This window comes from Hipposideros armiger, unplaced genomic scaffold (assembly GCF_001890085.2).
Source record: "Hipposideros armiger isolate ML-2016 unplaced genomic scaffold, ASM189008v1 scaffold_42, whole genome shotgun sequence".
In the NCBI taxonomy this organism is placed as follows: domain Eukaryota; kingdom Metazoa; phylum Chordata; class Mammalia; order Chiroptera; family Hipposideridae; genus Hipposideros; species Hipposideros armiger.
The window spans coordinates 2,650,041-2,675,141 of record NW_017731392.1 but is presented as its reverse complement, the minus strand read 5'-3'; the positions used below and the strand labels follow the sequence as shown (position 1 = coordinate 2,675,141).

At 39.9% G+C, this 25,101-nt stretch overlaps 1 protein-coding gene across 2 annotated transcripts; it reads right to left on the bottom strand.

Annotated features, from left to right (window-relative positions):
• Nucleotides 1-1,613: 1,613 nt before the first annotated feature.
• On the bottom strand, nucleotides 1,614-21,338 carry CEP55 (centrosomal protein 55). 2 transcript variants are annotated; one of them, XM_019639009.1, is made up of 9 exons: nucleotides 21,265-21,338; nucleotides 20,300-20,490; nucleotides 18,180-18,455; nucleotides 15,970-16,038; nucleotides 7,981-8,131; nucleotides 6,373-6,683; nucleotides 5,038-5,109; nucleotides 4,270-4,395; nucleotides 1,614-2,731 (listed from the first exon to the last, which is right to left on the bottom strand). In XM_019639009.1, the coding sequence occupies exons 2-9, from the start codon at nucleotides 20,480-20,482 to the stop codon at nucleotides 2,531-2,533; spliced, it is 1,389 nt and encodes a 462-aa protein (XP_019494554.1). In that variant the 5' UTR covers nucleotides 20,483-20,490; nucleotides 21,265-21,338; the 3' UTR covers nucleotides 1,614-2,530. The 2 variants fall into 2 exon arrangements, with proteins under 2 accessions (XP_019494554.1, XP_019494555.1); XM_019639010.1 differs by lacking the exon at nucleotides 21,265-21,338 and adding an exon at nucleotides 20,916-21,032.
• Nucleotides 21,339-25,101: the final 3,763 nt, after the last annotated feature.

Sequence of the window (25,101 nt, the reverse complement as noted above, 5' to 3'; positions counted from 1 at the left end):
GGCTATGGCGTTGCCTGCAATTGAAGATTACAGACATGCTTCTGTACGTGACGTTTTTCACCTACATGTAAGGACATTGTTAAGAAACCAGTAGAGTGGAACTCACTGCTATGTTTATAACAAGGTTGTTGCCGAGGCTACAGGCCTTTACTACAGGGCTTCTTCTCTAAGAAGGCACACTAGGGGAAATCTCTCTATAGTCTCAGCACCAGGATCATTATAATGGTGTTTCTCTTGAAGATCAGCTGTATTTTTAAGTCATGTGGAGTGTACAGGATGATTTCTCTGTAACATCTACAAAACTCAGCACCAAATTCACTCACTTCTCAGCACTGCCTTGGGGCTACCCTTATGAGTGGCTCCATTTTACTTCTTAGTCTTGTGTTACTATTGCTTTTCCATACTTCTTTTTTATTTAAGATTTGTATCTTTGAAGCGTCAATCTATATTAGAATAAGGCAGGGTTTAAATAAATAAACTCCGCTACCCTACATATAACTTCATTATAGCACTTCCTACAATGTATTAATATTATACTTATCTGTTCAGATGTTGCTCTCTTCTACTAGGCTGCATTTTATGATCACTGTGTCACTAATACCTTGCCCACAGCGTTGTATATAGTTGGCATTTAATAAATGTTTGGAGGTGAAACTAAAGATGTTAGAGAACTGGCATAGCAGGGAATCCATGGAACAGATGGAGGGGTTTGACAAGGCAGAACTTCTCAGACCAGAAGGATGGAGGAGACCAGGTAGTGTGTTCTGTTGTTTTTCTAACTCAGAAACATCCCATAACTCCAGGTGTATATTGCGTAAGCAGACTGAGTTTAGGGGATTCATATGGGGTGCTGGTATGGTGGAGAGAAGGTGGGCATTGGAGTTGACTCAAGAGTTTGAAACCCAAGAATGTCTTTTTTTATTTTATTTATTTTTTTGTTTAAAGATTTTTATTGGGGAATTGGGGGATGGGAACAGCGCTGGGGAATTGGAGGGAGGGGAACAGACAGGTTGCTGTCCTTTTGTTCTTCAGTCTAGTTGTGGAGGACGTTGCTTCACTGGCCCAAATTGGCACCATCATTGCGCTCTTCCCGGGTGAGGCAGATCAGTCGCCGGCTTCTGGACGGCCGCTCACTGCGGCTGCTGGCCGCTCACGGCAGCTGCTGGCTGCTCACGCTGGCTGCTGGCTACACACGGTAGCCCATGGCAACCCACTGCAGCAGGGGCTGCAGCCTATGCCATTGCCGGTGACTCACGGCAGCCCAGCTCCAGGTTGAGCTGTTGTTCAGCATCTTAGCTGTGGAGGGCAGTGTCACTGGCCCTCATATGTGGGATCCGAACTGGGGCCCTCTGGCATCCCAAGCCAGCTCTTAACCAACTGCGCCACTCGGCCGGCCCATCTTTTTTTATTTTAAATGATTGTGGGGATTTTGCTTAACCTTTCTGAGCTTCATGTAGTTTTTGGTTCTAATGTATCTTTAACTACCTTATTTTACACTGTATGTTATCGTGTAATTTTACCCTCTCAGGGTAGAAATTTTAGAATACCGCTCTATGGACATATATGCTAGACACAGTAAAACTTATTAAATATTTTATTCTTTTTTCCTTTATATTACTAACAGCAGTCCAGTGTTAAACAGTTTAGAAAATCTTAAGAAATAAAATAATTTTTGGTTTACACACACATGCATAAAAATATATATTCAGATATGCAAATATGTGCTCGTTACATTACCCAGTTTTAATTAAGAATGCCAAAAATAAATAAATAAAATATCTGCAAATTAAAATGAGAGGGCTAGATGGTTTTTTAAAAATTCATTTTAACAATTGTAGTTGACTAACGTGTGCTAATGAGATTCAAGTTAAAGTTATACCCAATTAATATGACAGAGAAAATTGTGTGTGGCTTCTTAGGAGTATTCCTTAAACAGAATCTGCTTTGTGCTTAAAGCATAGCTAGGTTTACAGTTTCAGCAGTATGCAGCAATAAAGATGAATAAAATTCCCAACTTTTCTAATAATTGTTCTATAATAGCAAGGAAAAATGAAAAAAAGTCACCATCTTTTACCAATGGCTCAATTGTAGGTATAACAAGTGCTTAAAAAACAAACAAACAAAAAAAGACCAAGATAGCAAGACACTTGGTTAATTACCTTTGATTTTTAAAAGCCCACAAAACATAAAATATTGGCTTGCTCGTGTAACAGATTTAACCCACAAGCAATAACCTGAACTATCTTTTCCCCATTAAGTACTTTAACAGTGCAAAATGGTAGTCGTGTCAGCATACGCTGCCCACCACATTCTGTTACTGGAACCATAAGATGAACCATCTCAGGGAGGTATCACTACCAAGGAAAATGCAAAGCAGCTAAAAAATAGTGATTCACTTCTATACCGGAGTCTGAAAGGTAGATAGGCAGTTTCTTATATAAGAGGTGAAATAGGAAGTCAAGCTGTCCATTAGCTAACATAAGACACAGTATTAAATCTTTTGACACAAAAACAGAGAACAATTACATTGCTACTTTGAACAGTACTCAACATGGACGAGGAGGTCTCGGTGTTCAGTGGCTGGGTACTGGATACTGCACTTGGGACATTCCACCAGGCTTTCGTTCAGTGCAGCCGTGGGACTTTTTGGTGAGGCAACTTTTACTTTGTTTGCAGTCTCTCCTTGGAAAGTGACTAATGGCTCTGTGAAGGCAAACTCATGAAGCGGCTTCTGAAAAAGAAATGTCAAACGAACACCGTTTGTATACAGGCCTACTACTGTTCAATAGGTTTAACTGCTCCAGAGATGGTCCAGCTGCTTTCGCCCTGCAGACAGATTTTCTTTTGAATCTCTGCTTATTGGTATTATGGTGGTTAACATATGAGGTGGATCTAAATTACCCAAATTACCCGGGATTGGGTGTTTATATGGATAGATTTTATTAAAATGCTTAGAGCCAAATTTAAAGACGGGCCTGTGTGCAAGGCTGACAAAATTTGCTCATCTTGTAAAAGAGGGGCATTTCAGCAATAAAGAACTACATGGAATTAAGATCAGCCCAGCATTTTAGCAGATCAAACAGGTTATACACAGGAATGACTAAGATATTGTGTGATACCTCTGACACTTGCCCTTTGCATGTTTTCTGAGGAACTTAAAATAGTCATTAAAACTTAAAAATGAGTATTTTACAGCATACTGTGAAGATCATGGACAGTAGAAACAAAGTACAGGAAAAGTATGGTTCTTTTGTATACCCTCTGGATTCCTATACTTTGAAAAACAGTCATTAACAGAAATGAATTATAAATTTCAATTTCAAATATTATAAATGGTCAAAATCAATAACATACTAAATAGAGCCAAAAATATATTTTCTGTCTTTTATTCATAAGGAAGTTATAAGTGATTTTTTTTTTTTTTTTGGCTGAGCCATCCTGCTACCTGTTGGCAGCTCAGCTCGGGCCGGGCATCGAACCGCTGTTGCTCAGAGCTCAAACCCTCGAGTGAGCTCTTAATCAGCTGAGCCACTCGGCCGGCCCCACAAGTGATGTTTTTAAAACAACTGTTTTCTTTAGTGAAAACTGGGGAATTCTATTTGTAACATTTCACCATCTGCAAATACTCTGCAGTACTAGGATGATATATAAACTATGCACTTATGGGACATACACACACAAACACAGACTCCAACAGGTTTGGTCCAAAAGCGTATCAGTAAGATGAAAACAGGTGAGTGAAAAACCATCTCCTCATAGAAACAATGTTATTTAAAAGGTTAATGTTTCAAAAGATTGTGTTCAGGATGACCCACAAAATGTGCTTAACTCAATATGCCTAAATAGTGTATTAACAGTAACAGTGCATTATCCCTAAAAACAGCATTTCTTTCTTTCTTTTTTGAGAAGGAACACATAATTTCCATTCAGGACTTACAATGCCCTCCCTTCCTCCCTCACTCTCCCAGGCCAGGCACTCTTCAGCGCCTCTGGCATCGCAGCGCCCGCCTGGGGTGGGTGGGGCTGATTCCGGGCGCCGGTAATGTAATAATCACCAAGCGGTACACGATGTTCCTTTTCCTGGTGCTCTGAACTGATGCTCAAAGGGCAGCTGCATCAAATGAGGCAGGGACTCTGCCTATTGATTTGAGAAACAGCCGTTCTTTATGCTGTATCCTCCTAGTTTGGGAACTGGTTTCGTATATAAATAGAAAGACGGCAGAAAGAGAAAGAAGAAATTAAGATTTAGTTTAGCCATTCTAGACTCACCAAGGATTCCAACTGTGTTATTTGATTTCTTGCTTTTTGGAGTTCCTTCAGAATTACATGCAATTGATCGTGTATATTTTGACGGTCAATTTTTTCATTTTCAAAGTCTAAAGTACATGCCTGCATCTGGAGAAATGACGACGACAAGACAATTACAGCTAGTATAAATTTTCCAGTTCTCTTGACTGGATGCTTGCAATTTTTAATTAGCACAAGAAACCAACATTTATTGTACCATCAGAGCAAGAATTCATCTGAGCACAGTGAGATATTGATAAAGAAGCTTCTGGTTGAAAATCTGATTGATCCAAGGAGGAAAGCCAATGCTTGAGGATAGGTATCTTCCCTCACCCCCTTCTTATTATGGGAAACGGGGAGAAGGGAAAGAAATGGCTGTTTCCTGGTTTGGAATATACTGAAAATCTCTGGCCTATATTCTGAGAATAAATGGTGTCTGAGTTCTGCTTGAAGTTATAAGGTAGCCCGATTGGGGAGATCCTGTTAGGCTAGAGCAGGAACTACAGACACCATTTAGGGAAAAGTAAAATTTGCCAAAGCGAACATCTACCCGTCAAGAAAACTGCCATCTCACCTGAGAATCTGTTTTAGCCTAACAGCAGTCACAGGAATATATGGGTACCACAGATAAAGTTTTTTAAAAAACATTTTTCACAACTTCCAAATGGTTCTTCATAGAATAGTAAACATGAGGAAAAATTCCATTTTCTAAGGGGTTAAATCGAATTTAGCAGCAACCCCAGTGAGTACCTGTTGTTCCAACAGAGCTACCCTTGTTTGTTCTTCTTGCTGCCTTAACAGAGATGTGTAAAGAAACTGGACCTGTAGGGTGTAAACAGAGACAATGTTGTCACATCCAACCTTTTATGCTTGACCTGGATATGCAAGCAGCTCTCAAGTCTCATCTCTAATCAGAACACCACCTGCTAGTCTGAGTGAGTCATTCCAGCTGGCTGTTTGGTGGCTGACATGCCAGCAGCTGAGCAGCACCTCCTGGCTGAGAGCTCCCTGAGGCACAGGCTGAAAGCTGATAAACAGCACAGAGCTCTGCAGTGGCCACACCCACGTTCCTGGAGGTTCTGACATCTAATCTACTAATACTTCTGGGTAGGATAACAAAGCTGGCAGTGCCTCCCCTTCTCGGAGCAAAATTCTCAATCATTTCTGTGTAATCTTTACAAGTAACACTGCTTGCAGCTCCTGTAGACAGAAGTGAGGGTGGTAAAAATTAAGCCAGCAAATGGTACAGGCTCCTCTTCCCTTCTCTCAACTTTTGGAGGAGTTTTAAGATTACTACTCTAATAGCAGTCCCTAACATTTATCCATTCCTTTAATTTACAAAGCTCTTTTACGTTCTCTCAGTTGACCCTCACAAAAACCCTATGAGGCAGGAAAAGGCTATTATTATTAATTTGACGCATGATGAACCTGCAAGTCACAGAAGTCTGGGGATTTGCCTAAGGCCACACATCCTGGACGAGAGACCAGGTATGGCCTCCAAATACCATTCTTTCCATTAGTCCATGCTGCCAAGCAAAATTTAAATTAATGAGTTTCTGTCGAAGTAGCATTCAATTCTAAAAATCCTTCCTCAGTAACGTCAACATTACAGACATCCTGGAATAAGCTTGGAGTATGAGAACATGGAAGGTCCCACGTGAATTAACTTGAACACAGTATCACGATCGACGCACCAGCCTGGGAATCAACCTTGATTTCCGTTTATTTCGTATCTTTTGGCTTCTCACACATACTTACCTCCTGTCTCAGAGCCTTTAAAGTGTATGTGATTTCCTCTGGCTCGAGAGAATTCCCAGTCACTCAACTCGCTGGTTCCTTCTTGTCATCAGGTCTTCGTCCAAATATCTCCTCAGTGAGTCTGCAGCTGGCCCCCAATTTCTCTTTGTCATATTACCTTGTTTTATTTTCATTAGTTTACTTGTTTATAGTCTGTTTCCATTCTAAATATGAACACCCGCAAGGGGGCAGGAACTTGTTTTGTTCCTTAAAATAGTCTCTGACACTTAGTAAGTACATGAAAAATTTAAATTATGAATCAAGGGAAACCTTATGGGTTAGGCTCACCTGAGATAAGAGTTCCTCAGACCTCCTCTTCTCTTCTTCAAGTTTTTCCCTGGCAATATCATTCTCTTCCTTGAGTCTTTGTATTTTCTCTGTTTTATGCCTATCATCTTCCAGATGTTGGACACCTGCCTTTCTTTGTGAACACAACAGTTTATTTAAATCTTGAACTTCTTTTTGGGTTTCTTCATATTTTCTTCGAAATTCACTAAGTTCAAAACTCAACTGAGTTACAGTCTGTCGTTCAACCTCAAGATCTTTTTTTGCATTTGCCAAGAGATGGTCGTAATATTTCTTTTCTTCTTGAAGATAACCTATGACAAACACACCAGGGCACAACTCACTTTATAAAACAGAATATTCCTAAAAAAATAAACATAAACTGTTTCTATAAACAAGATCACATTATTTTCTCACCTTATAAAATGAAGAGTCAAGAGATAGGATTGATATTTGATGGAACAAGAAACAGAAGCTCAAGTGTATTACCTGAAGTTACAAAACTAATAATACAAGACCAAAAATCAGTAATATAACTATTCTGCGGGGAGAGAAAGTCACTAATGTATACAGAAGATAGATCAACAAATAGAGATATAAACTCATGGTTCATAGATAAGGAGATAATTACCAAAATTAAAAACAGACATGGTAAGTGCAGCTGTCCTGACGGGAGGAGGAAACAGAGATTAGCATGGGATTGGAACGGCGGGCAGAGCCCTTCTGCACTATTAGTTTAACAGGCGCTTCTATCACTTTGATAAAACACACACGCACACACACATTACCAAAGAGAAAATTAGGCTTAGCCCATAACTAAAATATTGTTTTCATAATAAACTTATAAAGGCATTACAGCAATAACTTTGTCCCCTTAGGGATAAACAGCTTTGAATGATCTCCAGAGACATTGCTTTTATATGTTTTGCCTCTCGTTAGCCTTCTCCTTGTTTTAAGCCTTCAGTCCTGTTAGGGCTGTCAGGCATTTAATGAGTGCTCTGCATGGGGCTACTCTTCTCTTCCTAGCTTGTCACCTGGAACTGCTAAACCCATTTCCTCATCTGTAAAATGAGAATAATGACCCTTCTGCCCACCTCTTAGGGTTCTTGTGAAACTCAATTGAGACCCATGTTAGGGAAACTGTAAAGTACTTGGCAAAAACACGACATCATTCATAAGAAACTTCATCTCAATTCCATGGTGAGATTCAAATGACTGAAGTATCATCTATACCATGTATTCTTTCTCCTGGGATTGACGTGAATAAATGCTGAAGGGACGCAGAGTAAAAAGGTGACACGGTGACAAGGCCAGCTCTGGGGGAAACAAAGTTGGAGAAGGGCTCTGGAGGAGGCGGGGCATGATGGAGGAAATGTACTGTGCCTTCAGAGCTGCCCGAGGTCCCTTTCACCCTGTGCCTTTGGCCCGCTTTTATCAGGAAGCATGGGAATACCACTGACTTGCTAAAGTGGTACTTCTCACTTCAGAGCTAGAAAGCTTGCTTTTATTTGACTGTCTAACACATCTCTATAAAAATCTCAATTTGAGGAATCTCTTCTTTTGGAAAACGTCAGGCAGGCCTACCCCAAAAGAACATGTTTATACCAGTACCTTCTGATTCAGTCTTTTTTGTCTGCTGTGCGAGTGAATGAGCAGCTGTTTCTGATTTCTGTTCCAACTCATAGATCTTTGCTAGAAGTGATTTTACGTAGACCTCTCGCTGCTGATCATACACGAGCCATTGCTGATTTTTCTCCAGAGCCTCAATGTGAAAATGAAAGAAAATCAATATACATTATAATAAAATAAAAAAGCAAAATCTTAAAATGAACCAGGGAGCCCATCTTTTCCAGCACACATAAAAACCCTTTATGGCTCACATAATAGAATAATTCTAGGCAACCACAGGCTTATGATACAGAAATACATTCTAATGTCACACATCTTCAGAATATCTAACAACGTGGCCGGGTCATGTTTACATGTGGTTAAGTTCACTTGTCTGCTGTCTTCTGTACACAACGTGCTTTGTATCCACATCATTCTCCATAAAGTAGAACGCCTTTGTGGCAGAGGTGGACATACACTGTTCAGATACCCTTTAAGAAAGAGCTATTTCTGCCCAGCATAGAGCTGTTTAGAAGCTCCCCATGGGGCAGACAATCATCAATTAAAAATCCCAAACTGGGATCACTTACCTGGTTTGTTTATGGGCTTATGAACTCAGTTGTTTTATATAAATATCTACATTTTAAAAACGTTTTTTACCAACCATCTTCAGCTTTTTATCTGTGTTTGCTGTGACTCTAAAATAGATAGTAATCTCCCTGAAGTGGCAGACCATGCTCTTCTGAAAGGATTCCTGGCTTTTATGTACAATATATACTCACGAAATTATTTGGATGATGGGATAATACTAATAAAATAGGCAGTGTCTGTTAAGTTAGCTGTTAACAGAAAAACTGATTCATTTTTCTGTTACTGCTCATTATTAGTTTTCATTTCAGTTACATCTTTTCCCTCAAGAAACTAGATATGCTCTGATAGCTTTACCAGGATATCTAGTATAAGTTTGAAAACCTTATAAAATTACATCTGTATTTTCCGTGGCTCATACCCCCTGATCTTTGGCAAGACATTAGCAAATATTAATCTAAGAAGCTACATTAACTTTAGTGAATAAAACAAGGTGGAATATATGGACAAAGGTATGTAGATGTATGAAGTGGTTTATTATTGTTAACTAGAACAAATTCATATATCCTCTGATTCTAACTCTCACTGCTCTTAACCACTGGATCCTTGGAAACTCAGTGAAAGGTAAAGCCAAAGAAATCGGCCAGGACAGTCCAGTATCCCCAGCAATCGCACACTACACCCTCCCTGTCCCCCAATACCGGTTTTGCCAGAGGAGGTGACAGTTTTGTTACTGAAAGTGGGGCACAGGTTCAAGTTGAAAGCTAGTCAAGATGATTCATCTGCTGGTGCTGGGGGGGGGGAGCTCAGCAACTCTTATATGGCACCACCAACATGCAATGAGATGGTAACGCCTTCTCTCCTGTCCAATCTAGTGTCCGTCCAAGAGTATGGGCCTGTCCCCCACTCGTTCTAGGTACCTAAGAGGCTAGGGAACTAAACCTCAGTGATTATTTGTGTAGAGAGGACATCCACTTCTAAACCTGATGTCACACACGTAAAACATTACGGAATAAGGGTCCCAGAAGGAGGCACACGCAGTGATGGCCAAGCTCCTTTGTACTGAGACCTCTGCCGCTGGTACCCGTGCTATGACCTCTCTGCTCCCACACGAATGCCTACTTGAGCAATGATTTGCTGTTGGATCTTGGTACACCCTGACTGATTTTGGATTAAGAGACAAAAGAAAAAAATGTGTCCATTTATTTTTTTCTCTCAACAATAGAAATCCTCAGTTGGAGAGTGATTTCTGCATTCAGAGAATGAGGAGCTGCAGGCCATGACCAAAGCTTTAGGTTAATACAATGATCACCCTATACTTGGGGGCAAAAGAGCTACTACTAATAAGTTCCGTTTAATATCTTCCTCGGTCTCCCAAGGTGCTACACCGTTGTTTTTTTTAAAGATTTTATTGAGGAATTGGAAAAGGGAACAGTGTTGGGGAATTGGGGAAAGGGAACATTGTGTTTTTCCAGGACCCATCAGTTCCAAGTCAAGTTGTTGTCCTTCAATCTTAGTTGTGGAGGGCACAGCTCAGCTTCAAGTCCAGTCACCACTTTCAATCTAGTTGCGGGGTGGGGAGGGCGCAGCCAACCATCCCATGCAGGAGTCGAACCAGCAACCTTGTTGTTAAGAGCACGCACTCTCACCAGCTCAGTGGCAGCTCAGCTCAGGTGCCGCTCACTGGCCCATGTGGGAATCGAGCTAGCAGTCCTGTTGCTCAGAGCTCGTGCTCTAACCAACTGTGCCACCCAGCCGGCCCCTACGCTGTTTTAATTATATTAATAACTGAGAAATTGTGAAAGCTTTTAACACAGCCTGCTAAAACGGAAGTTATCGTCCCCTATGCTGACATTAAAATCATCCAGTTTGTCTTCTCCCATCTCTTCAGGTTCTAGCCTGGCCTTTCTCTCCTCCACTGCTACTCCATTGTCTACACAGCTATGCACACCCTCTGTGCCTTGCTTAAACTCTTCCCTTTGCCCAGAGTGCCCTAGACTTCCTTCCTATATCACCTGCCCACTTAAATCCCATCTTTTCATCAAGTTCCAGTGAGTCCAGGCTTGTCTTGCAAGCCTCCTCGCTATAACCACCCTGACCAAACTCCCTCTCCTCTGTAAGCCAATGGTACTTTTACTGTCCATCCAATCTGTTTGGCATCTTATACTCATGACCTTGATTACTTACTGATGATATTTATCTTAACTAGATAATGGGCCCCTTGGACCCAGGCTGTGGCCAGGCTTCTTTAAATTTTAGACAGTTCTGTGCATGTGTTCACTGTTTCTGTAGCAAGTGGCTGCCTGATAAATGTTTGTGAATGATGATGACAAAATAAAGTGGGGAAACAATGACTACAAGAGTCAGCAAGAACCCAAGTAAGCCTTTTAACACCAAACTGAAATTTGAGAGTATTCAGAGAAGGGAGGAGAGGGCATGAAAGAATCTAGCAGTTCCTTACACACAGTAAAACAATATTTAGAGGGATTCAAAAAGAATCAAACACTTTCAAAAAATCTATTACTCATTAACTAATATACAAAAATGTAATAAAAAAACCTGTGAAAGAAAAAGGGGCTCTATAATAAATGTGCCAAATTCAAGTGACCGAAAGTAGCCCCACAGGGTGATCTGGTCATAAATTCCTAACAGAGCAGGTCAGGGAAGGAAGTCACACCCCAGGTCTATAACTTCTTTAGTAAAAGGTTTTTAAGCAAACCCTGTCCATTGTTCTTGTGCATCTGAGTTAACACATGTTTGAAATGCCAGAGTGATCCTCTTTTTCAGACCCCACTGAGGCATGACCACCCTTAAGGGAGCACCTACCTTGTTAACTGTTTTTCCCTACCTTGCTTTCTCCCACTTGCATGTAATCTTCCTTACTTCCCTCCTTAATTCAAAATGTATAAAAAAAAAGCTGCAAAACTATCATTCACTGGAGCATTTGAGATCTTGCTTCCTGACATGTCGCCATTTGGCTCAAATAAACTCAAACTCATAAAAATTCTCTACAGGTCTGGATGTTTCTTACATCCACAAACCATTTGTAATAAAACTACCACAGCTATTTCTATAACCTTGTAAGTTCTTAATATGTACCCCTTGTGTCGTAATCCCATACCTGTTGTAATTTATTATTATCTATGGTTGAAGTAGCAGCCAGGATGTATAACTTCATATCCTTTAGGGCTGCTAGAAAGAGAAGGTACAAACACAAAATTCTTGACAAAAAATGTTGCATGGTGTAACTTTACCAAAGTAAAACATATATACTGGAATATATTTTCCAAAGTGTTCCAATTCTTTTTGAATCACCCTACATTTGTCGTAGGGTGTATTTTAAAAGGAGGGGCTCCCCTCCCTCATAAGTTGGCATCTCACTCTAAAGTGGTGAGATGGGGTCAGTGGTAAGGAACATGCTGAAGGTTTTTGGTTGTATATCAGAGCTTCTTCTTAGAGGGAAGAATTTCCATTCTTTAAAGATACAGGCAGTTGAGCTGCATGTCCAAAAAGACCTATACTTTTGGAAACTCGTCTAAAGAGTTCTTCCAACTAGGCTCCTTTCATGAACATCCTACAAACTCCTAAGCAAAGCTTCTAGGTATGGGGCTTAAAGGATTTTCAATGTCTGTTTTCTATAGAATTAGAAAATGGATTAGGAAGACAGAGGCAACTTCTGGAATCAAAGACTTAATCCAGGGCCCTCCCGCCACTTGACCTGACACTTCTCGCTGCACCCGTCAGGCAGTTATAACATTTGTTCTCCTCATATGGCTTAACAGTTCATTGATCAAGTGGGGCATACTGTACATTCGCTCTGTATTATATACTCAAATTTAGTTAAAAGAGGTAGCACTGCATAACTCAAAAAGCATACACATATTCAAATACTTATAAACCCTATGTGTTTGATGCTTAAAAACCGAATTTTATACCAATTTAAAATTTTCCATGTTTAAGAAATATTTTAATTTAAATAATTTAAGTCAATGTTGGATGGTCATGAAAATTTTCTTCTTTTAAAGGAACCTGTCCATACATTACTTAAGAATGAGAAACAAGACTCAATGTTGGTTTAAGATTTGAGAGGCAATATTCTAAAAGGCCACATGATGGCGATATTGCTTAAAGTATAGTAAACATTTCTTTACTCCCCATCTCTTCTCTCTGATCCTACATCCGCTTTCTTCTCTTAATACTATCAATAAATGGATTTGATAGCTATCAATAAATGTTGATATAATTAGTTTTGCATATTTAGAGTTATTGCTGCATTAGCTCTTCCTTACAGCTTTGTGTCATCTACACATTTGTTAGGCATGCATTTAACATTTCATCCAAGTTATCAATAAAAATGTACACTAAGTGTGGGCAAAAGTGAAGCTCTGTGGAGTGCCACTGGCTTGACAAAGAACCTGAAATGTTCCTTGGGCAAACATTTCAATGTAGATTAAAATGTTTGTCTGTGCTGGAGGAATAAAAATGCAGGTCAGGGCCGGCCGAGTGGCGCGATGGTTAAGAACTGACTTGGGACGCCAGAGGGCCCCGGTTCGGATCCACATATGAGGGCCAGTTACACTGCCCTCCACAGCTAAGATGCTGAACAACAGCTCAACCTGGAGCTGGGCTGCTGATGGCCACAGCGTGGGCTGCATCCACTGCTGCAGTGGGTTGCCATGGGCTACCGTGTGTAGCCAGCAGCCAGCGTGAGCGGCCGTCCAGAAGCCAGCGACTTATCTGCCTCGCCCGGGAAGAGCGCAATGATGGTGCCAACTTGGGCCAGTGAAGCAATATCCTCCACAACTAGACTGAAGAACAAAAGGACAGCAACTTGTCTGTTCCCCTTCCCCCAGTTCCCCAGTGCTGTTCTCATCCCCCAATTCCCCAATAAAAATCTTAAAAAAAAAAAAAATGCAGGTCAACTAATAAAACTGGAATATGGATGTAGATCACACAGAAGTACGGTGTCCATGTTAAATCTATTAAAGTTGATATCTGAACAGAACATTGTATGTTAGCAGTAATTGAAAAATAAATTTTTTTAAATTACAAAAAAGTTCATACAAAAATAAAAGGTTGCTACCTGCACTTTAGTCATGTGAAAGAATACCCTCATTCTTAGGAGTGCACATTGAAGTACATAGGCTTAAAAAGGGCTGTGGATATATGTAACTCACTCTCAAATAGTTCAGATAAAAATGTGTTATGTGTGGTGGTGGGGGTGGGGATTGAAAGAGAAAGTCCAAAATGGGATAGCATGTTAACAACTGAATTTTGGTAAAGGGTGTATAGGTGTTCTATGTACCATTTTCATTCTTTTAACTTTCCTGTAAATTTGAATACTTTCCAAATAGAAAATTTAAGAATAATAACTTATCTTCCCTAAAGCCTTGTTTAAAAATCAGGTTTTTTAAAAGACAAGCAAAAAATGCCTATGAAAACTGCCTTTTAGCTGTTTGGTTTGATTAAGTTTGAAAGTTGCTGACATCAGACAATGTTCCCAGCATTAACTCCATGTAATTATTTCAAAATGTCAGCCAGGCCTAAATGATAGCTGAGGAACGATACAGCTAGGCCTTAAGAGAGGGAAACAGATTCTTAGGGTTTATTTTAGCATAACAAGTACTGGCTCTTAAAATAGGCAAACTTGTACAGTAAGTTTTGTGGGAGCGTTGAGGAGGGGTGTGGGACTGAACTGCTGAGCTCTCAAAACCCGAATAATGTGAGAGTGCGGACTATGGGTGAGATTTCTCTATCCCTGCTCCTTAAACCCTCCAACAATTCTGGTCTAAAAGATGTACCAAGATTCCAAAGGGACAACCAGAACTAAACCACTTCGTGTTCCATAAATGTAAGTTAATGGTTCTCAAAGAGTGGTCCTCGGACCATCAGCAGCAGCAGCAGCAGCAGCAGTAACTGGAGCTTGTTGGGAAGCCAGACTCCCTACCCCAGATCCAGGAAATCAGAATCTGCATTTTATGATGATCTCCTACGTTCATACACACATTAGACTCTGAGAGGCACTGCTCACTCTACATCACCATTTCAAGGTGAGCTGGGTTAAATTTTACTCCACTTGTATAAAAGTATCCTCTCTAAAACAGAGCAAGAAGTACAATGTAATCCTTAAATAAGCTGGGAAGATGGAACAGAATAAAGAGAGTCCTATAAATGCATCACATTTCAAAGTTAATTTCATAAAAAGAATCATCATTAAAAATAATTTTAGCTGATATTTGAAGCAGTTAGTGCTGAAAAGCCTAAAAATTACATATGAGTTAAAGAAAATAGCACATATTTTTTGGTACTTTGCTAAAAGAGGCACTAGTAAAATTTAAGAAGCTTCACAAGATTCCATTCAGTCATTCTTTCAACTGTTCTAGATGCTGGGGAGATAATACATGACACAAAAAAAACCTCATTTTCATAGTTCTTTAAAAACTATGTTTCGTCCTCCACAACTAAACTGAAGAACAAAAGGACAGCAACTTGTCTGTTCCCCTCCCCCAATTCCCCAATAAAATCTTAAAAAACAAAACTATGTTTCTTCTTTATTTTATGATCTTCTTTATTTTAGTTACCTCTAATTACTGTAGTACCCCATTATATAGTATAGACACTCAACAGATTTAAATTTTTCTTTTGAAGATCAAATAGACCTCAAGTACACTTGCTAGATGAGATAAAACAGGAATCTTAAGAGCATACTTAGATCAGGGTAGACATGCCAGTAATATTTTTGGAATCAAAATACCTACCTATTGGCCTAATAATTAAGTCAAGATTTTCAGACTTGGTATATCTAATCTTAAAACGACGAAATACACTGTAAATAGTCCTATGTCCTCAATGTATTTATTTCCCTATGAAATCTACCAATCCATTTAAGACATAAGTTTCAAATAATACAGCTTTACCATTTTTCTAAAATAACCTCATATCAAAGTCTAGTGAAAAGAAGTGTTGAGTATGCAAAGAATGTGTTTCCTTTTCAAACTGTGAAAGCAAATCTTGGTTCCAATGGAAGAATTTCAAACTAGAGTACATCTTGCATGGATAAACAAAAACAGAAACTATAAATTAAATTACATTATAATAATAAAATGGTTGGGCAAATTAGATTTAGGTTGAGAAGGGATATTGTTAAGGTATTTGGTAGTGATGGGTGATTTCTAGGGCCTTCTAGACTAACAAGACCATGCTTGGAGGAACTGGCCCTCTTAACACCTGGAAAGAGACTTAAAGGTAGTAACCTAGAGAGATGATCTCAAACCACACAGCTCTCCGGCTTCTCAACATATTTTTTTCAAGTTGCAGCATCAATGCTGTCAATTTCCATGAAATTTAAAAATAAATGCATTAGTCCTCTTTAGCCATAACTGAATAAAAGGAAAAAGAACTTACATCTTTCAGCTGTATTTCCATTTCATGAATATTACTCATCGATGAGTTGAAGCAGCTTGTTGCCATGGTCTGTAAATAAACCAGTATCAGTTAACATCCTACACTTAATAATGGAAGTTTCCTCATTATATTTAGTTGAATAATAGTACAGTACACTTTATACAAGTATCTCCAAATCTAGACATGCTGGTGAACCTCATGCCAAATGAAGGGGCTCAAGAGGAGAATTAAGATCATCTGAGAGTGTCCCCGCAGATTGGAAAACTTGAGATTTCATTTCTAATTTGACTTCTGAGGTTCTCTGGACCCCAGGGTCACCAAAATAGCCCTCAGTGCATACGAATAGCCCAGCAGTTTTCACCAAAAGGAGACAAAAGAGAAACAACAGGGCTATTTAAATGAAATATGGAAAATATTAAATTTTCAAATAAGACAAAAGTTGTTTTCTAGAGTTATATCTGTATGAGTAATAGTTTTATTCATTTATACAGATTATATGGAATTCAAAACATAATTTCCCTCCTTTTCTCTTCATTTTCTCAGAAGAAAAAAAAGAGGGGAAGTAGGTGGGTAGCCGAATGAAACTCATAAAAAGCCGTATTCCAGTCTTTTAACAGATATAAGGAAAGAGACTTGTGTGAACATTGGCAAGGAAGCTCAGAATATTTTCTTTCTCCAAAGGTGCTCTATACGCTCACCCTCACCCTAATATGTAGCCCTTTCTCCCTCTCAATTTAGCTCTTAGTGGAAACTATGACAGAGATGGTTCACCAAACGCCTTGCCTTTTTTTCCTGGGCACATTGTAGACAACGTTTCTCAGCCTTCCATGTGGTTAGTGAGACCATGAGACTGAATTCTGTCCAATGGAATGTGGGCAGAAGTGAAACACGAGTATGTCATGCTCTCTCTAGCTCATAGCTGTACACAGAGGATCTAGTGGAGAATTCCACCACAGGGGACGGGGGAACAAAGAACTTGGATCTCTGAATGACTCTATGGAACAAAGCCTCCTCCACTCTAATCCGCACTAGACTGTTGACATGAGAGAAAAGTAAATATTTGTTGTATAAGACTCTGAGATTTGGAGGTTTGTTATAGCAGTCAGACATGCTGACTAATACAAAAATTAATAGTGGATAGCCCACACAATTATTATAAGAATACATTTTTTTAAATTATCATTTCTACCAAGATTTGCATTTCCATCTTCAAAAGTGTGGAAACGAATTGCTGAGCTTTCAAGAAAGGTTTTAGTCACCCACTTTGGGTCTGACTATAATGTTTCAAGAGTTTCAGCTCTGTGGACATTCTCTAGAAAAACTTAACCTCTTTGAACTCATCTGTAGAATTACTCAATTGCCCATCTATGAGAGTACACATAAATGTATAGCTCTGATTACTCTGACTACCCTGATGGGGAGATAAAGTACAAAGACCCTTCACATTGAGATATTACATCTGAAAGCTACAGATTTTCTTCTATAGGTGGTATTAATAGCTGAATTGTTAGTCTTATTCAAATGTCCAAATTTCCAAAAGAATCAAAGGCCTGATCAATAAGAAACCCATTTATTGAGTATTTACTATGCCAGGCACTATGCAATTTACATATATTATCACATTTAATCTGCAGTGTTCTTTTCCTGATTTTACCGATGTAAACACTGAGGTTTGAGGTTTAGGAGCGAGGACTGGTGAATTTCACATTGTCTCAAGGACTAGAGAGGTTAAGGAATTTGTTTAGAGTCACACAGCTAGCAAGCGGCAGAACCAAGATCTGAGCTCGGGTCTGCCTACCTACAAATCCTTGCTCTTTCTGTTACACTAGTGACTCTAAAGCAAAAGAGGGGGAGAAAAAGAAAATGTAGTTAGGGAAAGCATACTTGATATTGTAACTGTATATCTCAAATATGAAAAAAAAAAAATGAAGCCTATTGTTTTCATGATGCAAACTACAGAAAAAAGTGCCCAACAAAGTCTTGGCTGTCTTAGATACACAGTGGATTCTATATTCTGAATATTCCCTTGGGAAAAACACTGGTGTGGGGCACGGAGGGAGCCATATTAACTATTTTTGCTTATGGAGAGGGGTCCAGGCTATAAAAAAAAAGTAATCTATTACTATATTACATTGGTTCATCATTTGAGAAGCATGTTTCCAATTGTGTCAGAAATTTAAAAAAACGGGATTTAAAGAAATTATTAGTACCTGTGGTAAACAAAGTGTACTGGCTTTGCTTTCAAGTTCAGCAAGTCTTGCAGTTGTAGTCAACAACTGTTTTTTCAATACATCTGTCTCTTCAGACAAGGATTTCAACAGTTGTTCCCTCCTTTCGCCTTCCTTTGTTTTCTCTTCCAGCTGTTCAAGCAATGCAGTAGTACTATATCTGGCTTTCAGCTGGTCTCTGAGTTGCTGTATTTCTTTGTCCTTCTCTGTGAGGTGATAAGCATTCTTCTCCCTCTCAGCTTCAAAGACTCGAATTTTCTAGATATAAAGAAGACTCTTAGAGCAAAGCCAGGTCAAACATGAAAGTAAACAACACAATACGACCAGCATTTATAAAGTATTTCTTATATATCAAGTTAGCATTATGCTAGATACCAGTGCCAAAAAGATGAAGCCAAGGTCTGATGCTCAGAGAGCTCAGAGAGGTAAACCAATACATTAATGCAATATGTTTAGAGTCACACAGCTGTAGTTAAGATACATATAAAATGGATGGGACATGAACACAGAAAGCAGAAACCAACTCTGTCAAGAGTGGTAAGAGAAAGCTAAAGAAAAGCTGGCTCTCACATGCATATCTGATAATCATCCCTCCATCATACCAGGTCTCATAATCATGAAGGCTAAAAGTGAGTCACACGAGATATATTCTCCTTGATGACCTTGAAGCAACAGAATTCAAAAATTACAGAATGTGTACAGCTGGATAAAAATGCATTCACTAACTTGCTTTTTATTAATACATGATTTGGTATCAACTCTAAAAGGTGATCTTCAAAGGAGTGTTCAATATTTTCAAGGACTTGAAAGATAAGGAAGGCATGTTTAGTATTCTGCTGCTGGATTAAGGGAGAAAGCACCAACTGAGATGATACAAGTTAACGGAATGACTTGCTAACATGGTAAAAAAACATCATAAAACTGATAACTTGTATGGGAGGAGAGAAGCAGTTGTTTAAATATAAAACGGGAAACTGAGTTGGATGGTTGTGTGAAAATAGTGTGGGAGTTTTAGTTGGCTACAAGCTTAAGATAAGGCAGTACTATGGCACAGTTACCAAAAAAAAGCCAATGCAATTTTAAGCTTTCATGGGAATACAGCATCCAGATCAATGGAAATAATAGTACCATTTCAACCTGTGTATGCCACCGTGTACGATACTGGGTACATATTTCAGAAGGGATTTCAGAAGGGAATTCAGAACACACTACCAAGTGTTCAAGAAACTGACCATAATGATAAGAAGCCAGAAAAGCTGAAGAATATGGGGTTGGTTTACAGAAAAGTAAGAGAAAGCAAGATTTCCTCAAATATCTGAAAAGTTGTCAACTGCAAATAAAATAGACTTGCTCTGTGTAGCTTTAATGGACACAATTAGAACACAAGGGTAGAGGTTAAAGAAGTTTAATTTCAATTGATTATAAAGGAACAGAGATGTGACAACGAGTGCTCCTCAAAGGTGAAATGAACTGGAAAGAGATCTCTCAGGAAAGCTATTAGATTCCTTCACCAGATTGCAAAATAACTTTTATGTCTAAGAATTGGCAATAGATCATTTCTCAATGCTTAAGTAAGGATTTACCTCAATGTGTTGTTAAAAAGAATATTCAGTTTTATGATGTGTCTACAAAATAGAATTTAAAGAAATTTAACGATACTATTTAATGCAGGTCATTTATTTCCTGTGAACAATGAAAGTACTTTTGCAAAATAAATTAAAATCAATGATAACATTTTAAAATCCTTCCAGTTCTAATAAATTCTTAACTGCTTTACTGGGTGTGCCATAGCAAATATTAAATTAAGGAATCTGAAATCTAGTTTAACAGAATGCAAAATGCCAATGTATGTAAAGATTTTACCTCAAAAAACCTGGAAACAGATTACTTGGAACACAGTAATATTTATCAATATACATGATAAAATGGGTCTTTAAACATTCATATTAAAATCTGAATTCCATTGAACACTGAAATGATTAGACTTGATTTTTTTACATTGAATGAATAGAAAAACTAGATTACATCATTATTGGGACAATATTTTCTCATCTCCTACCATACAGCTGACTACGGTTTAAAGGGATTTTAAAGCCAGTTACCTCCAAAAGTCTGTTTCTCTCTTTATCAGTCAACTTTCCTTTTCCACTTGTGACTTCATCCACCGATGTTCGTAAGGTTGCAGTTTTTTCCCTAAATTTTTCTAACGCAGTCTCTGATTTGGAGTTACTATGTTTTGATCCCCATTTACTTTTAATTAAATCTTTGGGACTTCTGGAAGACATCTCTGAAACTGTAAAAATAAAAATACAATTATATTTTGTAGGTGAGTTTAAAAGGTCAAATCTCAGGTTTGAAAAGGTCCAATGATCTATTCGCTAAATAGAAGAACCTTTCTATCGAAAATCAGTGATATAGCCAAACCACTGGGGTATAGGAGAGGAAGTGGGGACTGAATCTTGAATTCTTTTTGTCACCCACAGTGCCTAACGGTTGGTGGCCAAAAAATACTTATGGATTGATTTAAGTAATCTAACACATGCTGGACAGGAGGTTACAAAAAAAAACATTTTAATCCAGCAAACTCCCCAAGTCATCTATTACAGGCGACGTCGTCTACAAGTAGATGCAAATCTTACAATACTCTCACATAAGACATCAAATGGGGAAACAGGGAGGCAAAGAAAAACTGCAAAAAAGAGGCACTTTTTTTCTCACCTCTAAAATGAAGAGGTTTGCGGAATAAACATGAAAGTCCTTGCTAATCGGCAAAATGCTGTACTAACGAAAGACCTGGGCCTCTGTGCCTGTTGTAATACCCACTGCAAAGCTGAAAGGAGGGATCGAAATGATTACGGTGGTTGTGGCGTCAGGCACCGTGCCAGGCACGACGGGAGCTCCCGGAAAAAGGGACTTAAATCAGGGCGGGCAGAGATTGAGTCCCAGCGGACGCCATCTGCCTACGGTCATGACTCGCCTCCCTCGCGGTCCGACCCTGGCCCGGGGCTGTGGGTCCTGGCCGCCCCTTGCCACCCTCCATGGTCCCCTCCCTGCAGCTGGCCAGCACCTGAGGCTAAGCGTGGCGCTCCAGTCGGCCGAGTCACAACTTCGGTGCCAACACTGCTTCCGGGAGTTTGAATCCCGCGGCTGCTGGGCGGGGCACGTCACTGCCGGCGGGGACGAAGCCAGCAGGAAGGAGGGGCGACACGGGCGGTGGGATTGCGGCTATCTGATTGGCTGTAGCCTCCAGGAGGCGGGGCCTGGAACCTGAGCGCAGAAGGAGGGTGGGAAAGAGGCGGGGCGGGGTCCAGGGACGGCTCCTCTTGCGGCTGCCACTCTCCTCTGGGGCTTTCTCTGGGTTTTTGTGCGAGCTCAGACCTCAAGCCTGGTGTTTCTTTGTAAAGAGCTGAGTTGTGTTTATCCGCTTTGGGGATGAAGCAAATTCCTGTGTTCAGTGAGATAAATCCAGTTACTGTAAACTCGTTTTGTGTGTCCTTCTAAGTGCCAGCTTCAAGCTGTATAAAATGGGAAAAGTGGATTCCGCAAGGGAGTACGGCTCCTTGTCTTCGTGGAGCCTTTATCCTGACGAAAGTCAAGGGTGGTGCAGATCAGTCTGCCAGCTTCTGGACGGCTGCTTACACTGCCTGCTGGCTATACAGAGTAGCCCATGGCAACCCACTGCAGCAGTGGCTGCAGCCTATGCCTTAGGCCAGCGACTCATGGCAGCCCAGCTCCAGGTTGAGCTGTTGTTCAGCATCTTAGCTGTACAGGGCGGTGTCACTGGCCCTCATATGTGGGATCCGAACCAGGGCCCTCTGGTGTCCCAAGCCAGCTCTTAACCACCGCGCCACTCAAGCCAGCTCTTAACCACCGCGCCACTCGGCCGGCCCACTTATGTGATCTTGCATAAGCTATTTAACCTCTCTGATCCTCAGTTTCTGGATCTGTAAAATGATGCAAATAATATCTACCTCATAAGGTGGTTATGAGAATTAAATGAGAAAATCCATGTAAAGTGCTTGGCACGTGGTAAATATTCAATTAGTGTTAGTCATTGTTACACAAAAAGCAACCAACTTCTATGTTACTAAACAGAATGGATGAGAAACCATGTAGAGGATTTTAAACAATTTTTCTACATAATGCAAGAAGATAAAGTTTGGTCCCTGATTCCAAGGAGTTCACATTTCTGATGGAAAGCTGGGCTTTCTCGTGTCTGTTGTGTTGAAGTATCAGATGGGATTGGAGTGGGAGGAAGTCAGAGCAAAAGATTAGTGTGTGAATGTTATTCTTTGCCCAGAGTTGAGAGCAAGGGCAAAATTATTTTCCATAAAAATTTACAAAGATTTTTAGAAAGACAGAGAGAGAGAAATCTCCCTGCTCAGCTTTGAGAAAAATGGGGAGCAGAGATGAGTGGGAATGGGAGAGACTGTGTGAAGAGGGGTGGCACCTGGTTGCTGGGGGCCTGGTGCCTGGGCACACCGGGCCAGACACCTCAATTATACATCTGCTCCCCAGGTCCCTCTCTTCTGGCAGGAGTACTTCCTGTGTGGATGAAAAAGGGGCTCTATAATAAATGTGACAGTCCAGTGACCAAAAGTAACCTCATAGGGTGATTTGATCATAAATTCCTAACTGGGCATGTCAAGGTGGATAGTCATGCCCCAGGCATATAACTTTTTTTTTTTTTAATATTTTATTGGGGAATTGGGGGAGGGGACCAGATAAGTTGCTGTCCTTTTGTTCTTCAGTCTAGTTGTGGAGGACATCACTTCACTGGCCCATGTTGGTATTATCATTGCACTCTTCCCGGGTGAGGCAGATCGGTCGCCAGCCACTGGACGACCACTCATGGGGTTCTTGGCAGCTCACACAGGCTGCTGGCCACTCACGGTAGCTTTACGGCAGCCCACTGCAGCCTCACTGCAGCCTACGCCATCGCCAGCAACTCATGGCAGCCCAGCTCCAGGTTGAGCTGTTGTTCAGCATCTTAGCTGTAGAGGGCAGTGTCACTGGCCCTCATATGTGGGATCCAATCTGGGGCCCTCTGGCATCTCAAGCCAGTTCTTAACCAATGCACCACTCGGCCGGCCCCCAAGCCAGCTCTTAACCAACACGCCACTCAGCCGGCCCCACATAACTTCTTTAGTAAAAGGTTTATCTTTGCCTTAATAGGTCCTGTCCCTTGTTCTTGTACATCTCTAAGTTAACACACCTATGAAATGCTAGAATAAGCCTCTTTTTCAGACCTTCAGGAGAGCACACAATCTTGTTGACTATCCTGTACTTGCTTTCTCCCACCTTCATGTAGTAGTTTCCTCCTTAATTCCAAATGTATAAAAGAAACTGCAAAACTCTCTGGAGCATTTGAGATCTTGCTTCCCAGCAATGTCATCAGTTTGGCTTAAATACACTCATAAAAATTCTCTACAGGTTTGGAAGTTTCTTACGTCAACACCTGTGACTGGGGACCCCTGGGGAAGAGAAGCAGGCAGGAGGTTCATTGGCCTGGAAGCTTATTTAATTTTGTAATTGTCATTAAACCTGAAAATCAATGTTTGCTCTTCACAAGATAGGTGCTGCCAGGCATGAAATGTGAGGAGCTGATAGTTTGCACAAGGCCTCAGAAAGTGATAGTACTTTGATGTTGCCACTTTCAAAATTCATCTTTATTCATTTACAGAAAGAAATGTAACAGCCAAGAAGATTGGCTATTTTCTCTAGCTGGCTAATCTCATATGGGAGAATTCTTATTAGCCAGTCAGTGATACTTCCTGACTTGGTTCTTGATTCACAGTGCATTCTATTTGGAAAGGGCAGCTCCCTGGGCACTGCCTGTTGTAGCTCCCTTTAAAATTTAATTTTAAGTCTGTGAGGTTATTAAAATTGTCAACATAAGGAAGTTTAAACCTATAGAGAATTTTTATAAAAGTTTATTAGCTTTTCTTTGAGCCAAACAGAGGGTACTCCTGGAAGCAAAATCTCAACAGACTGAAAAAATGCTTCCCAGAATCACAGCTTGCAGTTACTTTTATACACTTGGAACCAAGGAGAGAATGTAAGGAAGATTAGAAAGGAAGACAGAGAAATATTTATGATTGGATTACAGGATAGTTAACAAGATTATGTGCTCTCTTGAGGGCGGTTATGCTTTGGAGAGGTCTGAAAAAGAGGCATTTCAAAGATGTCTTAACCTAGATGCACAAAAACAATGGACAGGGCTTGCCTAAGGCCAAGATAACCTTCTACAAGAGAAGTTATAGGCCTGATGTTTTTCTATCAAACATCATGTTTGTCCATAGTAGTGAACACAATACTTAAAATATTCTACTTTTTTTGTTCCATTTTTCTAGCTTTGTTTTCAAAATTATGTTAATACTTACTTGGAGAAGTTCAGATTCATTGTTGTCTTATATTTAGCTCTTCCAATTGCCTTGAATAATGACAATGTGATGGTGCCAAGTGTTATAAAATACTTTATCCTGATCCCCAGGTAGACTTAGTTATTGCCAGGCAATTTTTTTGAAGGAATGAAATTTACATATACTATATATTAAGTTATTTCAAAATAGCATCTACCACTATGCAAAACCCTATAATTAAGCTACTAAAAAATAGTTTTTTTAGTTTTCAACCGAAATAATTTTTACAGAACTATTTCAGCAAACAGATCTTAACAATGGACCCTCTGTATGTGCCAGTTTGACAATTGCTGTTAGGTAATACCTAAGATTTTGTAAAACTGGAATTAGAATAAGATACTATGAATCTATCTTCACTTCTCTTCTGTTAAATCCCCTGTGCTACCCTGATTACTTTGTTCCTCATGTCTAGATTTTTTTTGCCAAGTCTTTCCTCTCTTCTAAATAGTTCTCTTTCTCTGTCCCTTTTGCATCGATGCTCC